This window comes from Lactuca saligna, chromosome 1 (assembly GCF_052625555.1).
Source record: "Lactuca saligna cultivar CGN05327 chromosome 1, ASM5262555v1, whole genome shotgun sequence".
In the NCBI taxonomy this organism is placed as follows: Eukaryota; Viridiplantae; Streptophyta; class Magnoliopsida; order Asterales; family Asteraceae; genus Lactuca; species Lactuca saligna.
The window spans coordinates 4,201,188-4,211,955 of NC_136417.1; the positions used below are offsets into that span (position 1 = coordinate 4,201,188).

The window sequence follows — 10,768 nt, forward strand, 5'->3', positions numbered from 1 at the left end:
ACCTTGCCACATAAGTATTTTTAATGTCTCGTTATTTTTCTTTTTTTAACACTTACACTTAACATTTGGTAAGGAATGGTAACACTTCTAGCACTCAATTTTTTGTATTTTTTTCTAATTTAATTTAATTACTATATATATATATATATATATATATATATATATATATATATATATATATATTAAAAATGTTTTTTTTTATTCCGCATGCATATTGAAAAGGTAAAGCTGGAACATTCATGCATCCAATCAGAACCAAGCAAGTTTTCTCTTTCACCTCGCTAAGACTTTGACGACTCAACAGTGACGAGCACCCTAGCGAGAGCTAGGGGCGGTGTTTCGATGAAGTTGGCGAGCATGGCGACTTGGCTTGGCACTTCCCCTCCGCATAGTCTTACAAGAAATTCAAAAGTTAGATATTTTTAAGACAAAATTACACAAATGGTCCTTATGGTTGGCAAAAGATACCACAAGTCATGATGGGAATGGCTAGTCATGTGGTTTTAAAATCTTGCACAAGAGGTTTTTATGTCTATCACTAGGGGTGTAAGTGAACCGAGTTACTCGTTAAAAGCTCGACTCGAGATCGAATTAAAAGAGCCTAAGCCGAGCTCGAGCCAAGATTCAATTAATGGGCTTGCGAGCCTAAACGAGCTTAAACGATATATATATATATATATATATATATATATATATATATATATATATATATATATATATATATATATATATATATACACACGCACACATGCACACACGCACGCACGCACGCACGCGCACACACACACACACACACATATATATATATATATATAAAGACTCGTTTAGGCTCACGAGTCTAATAAATTGTTCACGAGCCGAGCTCAAGCTTCATTTTAAGGCTCGAATCGAGCTTCCTCAAAATTAAACGAGCCAAACTCGAGCTTGGTCAGGCTCAGCTCGTTTACACCCCTATGACTATCACCTTAAAAAGAAGTGGAGGTTAAGTATTTGTAAAATGACAAAATTACCCTTCTATTCTTTTATCGTTTTTCTATTTTCGTAATTATTTTTCTTTTATTATTAGTTGACTGAATTTAAGTCTTAATAGCAATGAAAGATCATGATTGATACAAACGAATTAGGTGACCTTTCAGACATCAAAGGTGGTTATAGAAGATAATGTGATGCGAGAATCTAGCAGAAAAAGATGCAACCTTGTTCCCTCTTTTTGTTACATCTATGATAATGACAAGACTCGAGAGTGGTAACTGGTAAAGTGTCCTACATCATATAAGATATGCAATATAAATGACAAATTACTTGTTGATATGCAATAAACATCAATCAAACATAAAAGATAATTGTTCAACTAAAATGACACAGATAACCGATGTTTATCTTGTTATTACATTAACGGAATGACTAAAAACAACCACCAAATCACCAATAAAAGAATCAAACCTTTCTACTAATATCAGAATATGAATTACAATTCACAAAATGGATCTCACTAAAAGAAAAACTTCAAACACCCAAAAACATGGTTAAAATGTCTGCAACTACACCCATTTACACTCTTGCTTCTATCCCTTTTCACACCTGCAGCTAAACCCGAAACCTATTCACAGATTCTGCTGATTTTATAACAATATTATGATAGACTAATTAAGACTCTACATAGTACAAAAGATTGTTATCTTATCTAGGGTTTCCAATGGAGGGTGATCTTGAGTTCTTCACTGTCATCATAAGTTTTTGCCTCTCACCTTCCACCTCAGCAAACTGCAGACTCAACTCCAAATAGCGTTCATGCATCTCCTTCAGTTCATTTTCCACATCTACATATTTGTTCTTCATTTCCAACATGTCTTTGATCACCTCATTGATGTCTCTGAAGCTTTTAAAAACCGCTTCCTCATCGCTGTGTTGTTTAAGAAAAGAACTGAAAATATATAATTCATTATTCATTATCATGTTAGTTTGTTTGACTTTCAAACTCTATTTGGTCAAAATTGAGTTATGATTACTTAATTTTACCTTTGGATGCTGGATTTGTTCTTTGATGTCAGTGCTTCAGCAAGCTCGATTTCCAATGCAAGCACCCTTTTTAATGCATTTCCATCTCCCGGGAGATCCGTAAAATTTGGGTATATTCCCCCGAGCTCTTCATTAGCCTTAAGAAGCAACAAACTAACAATCACAACCAATAAAATTGATAATTAATTGATGTTATGTTTTTCTGTATTTTTGCTGAAATTACCTTGTGTAGTTGCACAAGTTCTCTTTGTAAATCTTGAAAATTTGAGCCACTACTCATCATTGAAAGAATGGATCTCTCCTTCTTCAACCCCTCCAACTACATTACAACAACAAATGTAAATGACACCCAAAAAATATGTGGAAAAAGACGCTAATGCCCTCCTTATTGTCAAAAACTAAGAAATGATTAAGTTTTACCTCGTTGATTTGTGCTATTTCACCAGCCATATTTTGTTTAGTGGCAATCTGGTCTTGTAACAAAGAAAGTTCAAATGCAATTTTCATCTTCTCCTCTTCGCATTCTTCCATAATAGAAACCATCTTTTGTTTCTCTTCCTTACAACATTCAAGATTCAAAAGAGCACATTCGAGTTCAGAGTGTAAAGATTCCAACTCGGCTTCCAATCCCACAATCTTGAAAGACAATTCTTCAATCTTTTTCAAGTAAGAAGCTTCGGATTTCTTCCTACCATCAATCTCATCAAGGGCATCTTGCAACTTAAACAATATGTTATCAGCATCCCTTTTGGAAACCAAAAGTTGTTGCTTTAGTTCTTGCACTGTGGTTTCACATTGTTCTTTCATGAAGGCCATACGTAATGATTCAGACCCCCCTTCCGCTTCCCTTTCAGGATCCTTCTTTTCATGTTTTTCATTATCGTTTTCGATTATCAAAGATTCTGAAAAAGTTCCTTTAATCAGATTTTGATTAGTCTCAAACATGGAAGCAACCTGGCCTGATAGCATGTCAAGGTCCTTCTGCAATTGACTCACTGCAATCGAGTAATTTGACCGGGCCCTTACAAGTGCTGACTCAGCAGTTTTAACCCTTGTCTCCAGCTCCTTGTTAACACGTTCCAAATCATTTTTTTCTTCTGTAAATTTTGAAATTTTATCCTTCATTTCATGTATCGATTCAGACTCACATTTGCATGTTGAATGCTCGTTTTTTAAGCTCTCGAATTCTTTAAGAATCTGTTCCCGGTTTTTCTCGAGCTCTTGAACACGTGCTTCTGCATTCACAACCCTTTTCTCAAGCTCACCATTAACACAATCCAGAGCATGTTTTTCTTCTATAAACTTTGAGATTTCATTGTTCATTTCATCGCGAAATGATTCAATCTCCAATTTGCAGGTTGAAATTGTATCGATGCATGTCGAATGCTCATTTTTAAGGCTCTCAAACTCTCCAAGAATACGTTCCCGGTTTTTCTCGAGCTCCTTGTTAGCAGAATCTAAAGCATGTATTTCTTCGGTCAATTTTGATATTTTATCATTCATTTCATCACGTATCGATTCAGTCTTGGATTCACAGGTTGAAATTGCATCTGCACATGTCGAATGCTCACTTTTTAAGCTCTCGAGTTCTTCAAGAATACATTCCCGGTTTTCCTCAAGCTCTCGCACACGTGATTCAGCATTCATAACTCTTTTCTCAAGCTCCTCATTAACACACCCCAAATCATGTCCTTCATTAGATTTCAACATTTCAATCTCGGATTTACAGGTCAAAATTGAGTCAACACATCTTGAATGCTCGTTTTTAAGACTTTGAAGCTCTCCCTCGAGCTCTCGCACACGTGATTCTGCAGTTTTAACCTTTTTCTCAAGCTCCTCATTAAGACAACCCAAAGCATGTCTTTCTTTAGCAAACTTTAAGGTTTGATTGTTCATATCACGGCGTATCAATTCAGTCTCGGATTTGTATGTGGAAATAGTTTCAGCACATGTCGAATGCTCATTTTTAAGGCTCTTGAATTCTTTAAGAATCTGTTCTCTGTTTTTCTCGAGCTCTTGCACACGTACTTCTGAAGATGCAACTCTTTTTGTAAGATCTTCATTAACACAACCCAAAGATTGTCTTTCTTCAATGAATCTTAAGATTTGATTGTTCATATCACGACGTGTCATTTCAGTCTCTGCTTTGCAGGTTGAAATTGTGTAAACACATGTTGAATGCTCATATCTAAGGCTCTGAAACTCTCCTAAAATCCGTTTTTGGTTTTCTTCAAGCTCTTGAACTAGTGCCTCATAGTAACACTCCATCTCATCCATTTTTCTAATTAGATTTCCCCTTTCGGTTTTCACTTCATCCAACTCCCTTAAAACTTGAAAACTTTTACCTTCTACTGAATCAAAACCGTTTGTGAAAACCGTTTCCTTTTCAAGATCATGTAGGATTCCAAGAAGCACCTCCAAATCTGAGTTTAAATTAGATGCAGTGATCCCAAAAGGAATCTTTTGTTGGAGCTCACGTATTCGATTCTCCACAAGTAAAAGCCCGTTTGCCCATGTGGGCTGATGGGCCTGGGTCCTTTCAATAGATTTGGGCCTTGACTTTACTTCTTTTAGCTGTTGTAGTTCATCTTTGAACTTGGAACATTCTGATTTGAGCACCATAATCTCTTTTTCTAGTTTTTGGCCTGAAGAAATCTCAGCCATTAGATGCTGTGAAATGTTTTGTGTTTCCATTCCCATTTCATTAGCATGACTATGCAAAGCAATTAGTTCTTGTTTAAGTTCTGAAATGGAAGCCTCAGCCATTTCCAAGCTTCCTTTAAGTCTGTTATTCTCTTCGTGAGCAATTGCTAAGTTATTATTCATTGAATAATCTGAATTCCATCCTTGATGATTGGACTGATCTGGTTTTTCAGTTGTTGGGCTTTGACTACATGTAGGCCCGTTTGAATCCCGGGATTCATGGATGCTTGGCAATTCATGTTTATCAGCATAATAACATTCTGAAAATTCTTCATGTATGCCTGTTTCTTCAACAATTGTAATAAGCTCTTTAGGTTCTGATCCCAAATGTGTTTCTGTATTAACCTATTTAAAGAATAGCAAAAAGATAAGAGTAGTTTATCTCATAATAAATAATGTAAAATGCTTGTATTTTGATCATTTTACAATGTTCTGACGACTTTTTGGCTAGAATTGACCTATTTGGTGGTGGAACCCTGTTAGGGTGGCTTAATTAATAAAAAATTAAAAATAATCTACATGATCCCAACTTGGGAAAAGTGTATAAAAAGGTTGGCCTATTTATACATTATTATTAAAAATAATCATAGGTACACAGCATGCAAAAAGAGTTTCTACTCCATGTGTCCCATGAATATTGCAATGTGGGTCTACACTAGTGTATACAACTTGTTTGAATGCTAATATAATATCTTTAAAACCTTTTAATAATAACAAAATAAGGGAATCTTGTGGACCAAAAGCAAAACATTATCATGATTTAAAATAGTGATATAGGGCAAGTGGATGTCACTATCTTGAAACTTTGGCAAAAAAGGGTAAAATATTATAATTAATTAAAAATAAACTTTCACTTCATGTCTAATCAAGTCATTTGGCTTTAAGCGTTGTTATTAAAATCATACAACTTTTGGAGACCACTAATATAACTATCCAACTTCATCAAACATGTTACATATTTTTTGGTTGAAATCACCCAAAATAATTAAATTCAAAGAGTACAATGTTTTAACGACGATTTTTAAATTCCAATGACCAAAATGAAATAAAGTTAAATTATGTTGCTACTTATTGCGATCTGCCCCAAAAAGGAAACATCTCAACTTTCATTGGATGGGAATATTTCCTTTATTAGCAAGTTTTCAAGCTAAAGCTACCTATTTGCCCACTATCATCATTATAAATTATGATGAAATAAATTTGGTCCACATAACTAACATCAATGTTAAAGGGTATTGTGGACATTCAATAGATAGTTGAAAAGACAACCACACCTTATTTCCATGATCTTCAGAGATTGCTAATTCAGAAGACAATGATGTTGCAAAACTAGGTTCCACTTCTCGATTTAGGTTGCTGCTGCTCTGAAGTCCCCTATCAAATTGCTGCTCAAATTCTCTGCATAGTTTCAGAAAAAGGTTTGATTATTTGATAAATATCTAAAATACCCTTCAATAAAGATAAAAAAAGTAAGTCATCTTGGGAACCCAACTCAACTCAAGTCATGATAACTGATTTACTTTTAATAATGTAATTTCACATCTAAAAAAACAAAAAGTTGCAGCCTTTATAGGGAGGAAAGAGCAATTGATGATAAGATACCTGAATCCAGTTTTAGCTGTCAGCAACTGAACTGTAACCTGCCACCAAAAAGATCAAGTCAACCATCCACTTGAAAAGATAAAAATAAATAAATGAACAACTTAATAGAAAAACTTCAGCTATATACAATTATACATATGACTGTTTCTTTTTTACTTGGTATAGATGAACAACTTAATAGACAAAAAAAAAAAAAAAGTTATGGAATGAAGACTAGAGTCAAAGATTTTAGATTCCTCACATGCAAAAGGATTCCATGATCAGATCCATCAAGAGGCAAAGAAACAACCAAAGGACTTGATGCATCTGCATATTCAGCAAGGTTTATGGTAGCCTCACCAAGAATGCTAGCCCTTGAAGTACCCTGAAAATAAATACAAACATTTAGTAATCTAACTTGAAAGATGAAAATATATTTCAATTTTTTTTTTAAATAAAATGGATAATCGGAAATCACCCCACTTACCATTCCCACAATGAGATTGTAGAACTTGTCATCATATCGTTTATTTCTAGCATCTTGTAGAAGTCTTGTAGTTTCATAGATAGGATCTGCCCATTTACATGCCCCATTTCTTACATTTGCTTTGCTAGTTTTTGCAATGATCTTTCCAGATTCGATTGGTATTAGACAAATAAATAACTTATCCCATCCACTCTGTGGAATCTGATACATTGAAACCATCAATAAAACATATAAGTTTCTTTATCCATACTGGACTTAATGGGAGAAAAAGAAAACAGGGATTGAATGAGTAACTGAAGAAAAGAGACAGAAAGAGGAACTCAACATACATTTGTAGCATGAAACTGAAGCCGAAAAACAACTTTTACTTTAGCCTTCTCAAGCTTCCATTTGGTAGCCCTCAACATCACTGTGCAACCATGAACCTCAAATCTTGGGTTCCAGATGTTATTTAATCAAGATCACTGCCTGAAAATTTGCAAAAACAGTTCCAATTGATTCAACACAACTCAATAATACATCAAATTATCTCTAGTTAAACCCAAATTGTAATTCTGAAAAAATAAAGAACAGACTATCAATAATTTGTGTACATGAGAATAGGCAATTAGGTCAATTTGACTTGAAATTTTGCAAAAATAAAGGGGAAAGTTCCATTTTCATGTTTCAGCGTTAAGGAAGAAAGCTAACTTTTCTTAAAGAATAACAAAGAAACTTAATCATGCCTATAGAGTCAATGGAAAGTGATTTGTTATTAGTCAAATATCTTAAATACCCTTGAGTAACGGGGAAAAAAATGCAACCTTTTTGGATAAAAATCAACAATATCAATAATTTGTAAACATGAGAATAGGAAGTTATGTAAATTTAGCTTGGAATTCTTCCAAAACGAAAGTCAAAGAAGTTCAGAATTTCATGTGTCAACATTAATGACGACAAAATAACTTTTTGTGAACTAAAAAAAAAAATAATAAAGAAAGTTAATCATGTGTGATGCTCATATGTTCCCCCCAAATAACAGAAAACTAAAACTCGAGGCACATCAAAATGGGCTCACATTGCAGTAGCAGAAGTGTGTAATAAATATGGAACAGAAAAATCTGCAAATACGATTCAAAAAATTCATTAATTGAGCCTGAACCAATAAATGCTTACCTTCTTCAGATTTTTTTATTGTGATGAAGTCCACTCTGGTCCGAAACCCTAAAAAGTATGAACAGGAACTACAGATTAATTAAAATTAAATCTTCAAATTGGTAAAAGGACTCTTTAAAACGACCAAAAAGAAAGAAACCAAAATGTGCTCGCGGAGTAGGAAAAACGAAAGGGAAATCAGCTCGGAAGTGTCGAACTTCAAAACTTTACTGAGAACACCATTTGAACTCAATTAGTTTCGCAAAAAGTATCGACAAAAAAAATCAATTTTAAAAATTTGGAGAAACCCTTGTTGGGGAACATTATTAAAGATAGCAAATCAAAGGTGAAGATGTTTTTTAGAAGTTTAAACATCGCATTCGAAGCTTACTTTGAGAAAGTATGATAGAGATTGGAATGGATATATAAACTGTATTACACAAAAATGCAAGATCTGACGAGAAGGGCAACTTGCAATTGAAGCAAAATTCAGGGAATCTGACAGAGATTATGTGAAGTATAAGCGTGAAAAGGCAGTAACTACAACTGGGTTTTTGGATTCTTTAATCAGTTGAGTTGGCCATTGAAACGAAAAGGGGAAATGGGAAAAAGCAGAAAGTGAGAAAAATAGCAGAAATGACATCGCGCCAAAGCCATGACTCTTGGTCTTGGATAATATATTATGCACCGAATGTGGTCATAAAAACTTATAACAAATTCTGGAAAAATACAAATTATTTTGATTTTCATTATTGTTTAAATATTTTTATTATGAAATGCTATTAAATTATTTTTGACACTCTAAAAATGCATTTTCTTTTGTTACTTGATTTTATCGTGAGTATAAAATAATAAAAATATAAAATATCTTTATCAATGTATCAATTTAATTATTAAAGTAATTACAGTCCTGTTAAATCATTAAATTATCTATTATTATTATTATTATATTTTATTTCGTTTTGTTTATATATATATATATATATATATATATATATATATATATATATATATATATATATATATAAATTCAAATAAAAACACTAAATAGTAAGAAAACGTAAAAACAATATTTTTATATTATTATTTTGCAGTGAATGTGGTATATATGTATTATTGAAATAATTCTAATATGAATATTAATATTTGATTATTCATATATTTATTAGAATGTTATTATTATCTTATAAATTTTATGTATGTGTATTATTGTAGTAAATTCTAATATTAATTTTAAAATTTGATTATTCATTTATTTATTGTTAAATAATGATATAAAGCTGATGATATAAAATTATTTGCAGAATAATAACATAAAATAATATTTTTACATTTTCACACTATTTACTGTTTTTATTTAAACCATCATCTCTCTCTCTCTCTCTCTCTCTCTCTCTCTATATATATATATATATATATATATATATAAAGAGAGAGAGAGATAAAGAAAGCTAGGTTTAAATATGAATTAACATCTATTGTGCGGACGTGTGGACAATATAATTCTGTGAGAATGTTAAAGAAAATACGTTGCTTGATAATGTGAATACGTTCATTCTTACATAACTATTGTAATTATCATGCATTCTCGCTAATTAAATCATCTATAAGGTTATTATAGACTTTTTTATTATTCTCCTTCTGTCAGTTGGTTGTCATAATGTTTATTGAATCGTATTCTATAAGAATAAAAATGAGTGAAAAACGATACATGAGAACAAAAATGAATAAAAATTAGTTAGAATACATGAAAATGACGATAGTTATGTGAGGTTGAACGTATTTAAATTACTAAACAACCTATTCTCTTAGTAATTCTCGTAAAATAACATTATCCACACATCCGTACAATAGTTATACATCCACATTATAATCTTTTATATATATATATATATATATATATATATATATATATATATATATATCATGCATTGTAAATGAAGAAGTTAGTTTAAAGTTTGTCGTTCTACTTAGAAAAATGCATCCACTTAAACATCACAATTCACATTCATTTGAAAATGTTACTATAAGACTGGAAGGAGTGGGAGGGAAGTTTGCCTTACACTCCTTTCCCTCAGGAAACCTGTGAAAATCTCAGTAAAACAAAAAATAAAATTGCAGGACACTTAGATTTTTGAGTAAATTACACGAATCGTCCATTGTCCAAGTGTCAAAATGCACGTTCAATCCCTATTTTTAATAATTTACTCGGATCGCCCCTCATTTAGTTAAAAGTTGCACATTTCATCCCTCGTTAATTTAAATTTACACGCTTAATCCCTTGCGATACATGAAATGACTATAATGCCCTTTTGAATATATTTTTCATTTATTTTTAACATTTCTAATTATTTTTAATTACTGAAAAATATTTTAATTAAAATATATATTTTTTCCTCTTTTGTAACACTTAACCACCAGCAGCACCACCAGTATATAGAGTTCTACCGAAAATGTGCGCACCCGCCCCTTATCACCACTATCGGAAAATAGAGTTCCACCGGAAATGTGCACACCCACCCGTTATATTCCTCTCCCGATATGCTCTTCTCCAGAACTCGAAAATAAAAAAATAAAAAAATCTGAAACTTATAGCCCAAATGATCCTAGAAACAGAAAATTGTTTCAGAAATCTCAAAATCATTCTAGAAATCAAAAATGGTGTTGGATCCTTTTGAAAACCTGAAATATACACACCGATTTCTCTCCCTTTGATCTCATCTGATTTTTTCCTTCAATCCTTGACCCTTCATCGCTATTTGTTTCCTCTTTCTTCTTCCTGATCAGAGAAACAAAAAATACAAACACACCTTGTGTATGTATGTTGATGCAATACATAGGGAG

At 32.5% G+C, this 10,768-nt stretch overlaps 1 protein-coding gene across 4 annotated transcripts; it reads right to left on the reverse strand.

Annotated features, from left to right (window-relative positions):
• Positions 1-1,429: 1,429 nt before the first annotated feature.
• Positions 1,430-8,593, reverse strand: LOC145032615 (uncharacterized). 4 transcript variants are annotated; one of them, XM_078981673.1, is made up of 11 exons: positions 8,364-8,593; positions 7,946-7,993; positions 7,120-7,258; positions 6,791-6,991; positions 6,566-6,688; positions 6,325-6,362; positions 5,997-6,120; positions 2,440-5,067; positions 2,243-2,338; positions 2,020-2,156; positions 1,430-1,924 (listed from the first exon to the last, which is right to left on the reverse strand). In XM_078981673.1, exons 3-11 carry the CDS (start codon positions 7,195-7,197, stop codon positions 1,681-1,683), a joined length of 3,669 nt encoding a protein of 1,222 aa, XP_078837799.1. In that variant the 5' UTR covers positions 7,198-7,258; positions 7,946-7,993; positions 8,364-8,593; the 3' UTR covers positions 1,430-1,680. The 4 variants fall into 4 exon arrangements, with proteins under 4 accessions (XP_078837799.1, XP_078837650.1, XP_078837724.1 ...); XM_078981524.1 differs by having other exon boundaries at positions 8,316-8,593; XM_078981598.1 differs by lacking the exon at positions 8,364-8,593 and adding an exon at positions 8,085-8,154.
• Between the last annotated feature and the right edge of the window lie 2,175 nt (positions 8,594-10,768).

What these genes read in the sequence shown, in the direction of transcription:
- LOC145032615 (XM_078981673.1), bottom strand. Translation starts at nt 7,197, where the DNA reads ATGTTGAGGGCTACCAAATGGAAGCTTGAGAAGGCTAAAGTAAAAGTT. An exon ending in AACTTGTGCAACTACACAAG is followed by an intron (nt 2,157 to 2,242) that starts GTAATTTCAGCA and finishes TTGCTTCTTAAG; the next exon opens with GCTAATGAAGAGCTCGGGGG. An exon ending in AACAAATCCAGCATCCAAAG is followed by an intron (nt 1,925 to 2,019) that starts GTAAAATTAAGT and finishes ATATATTTTCAG; the next exon opens with TTCTTTTCTTAAACAACACA.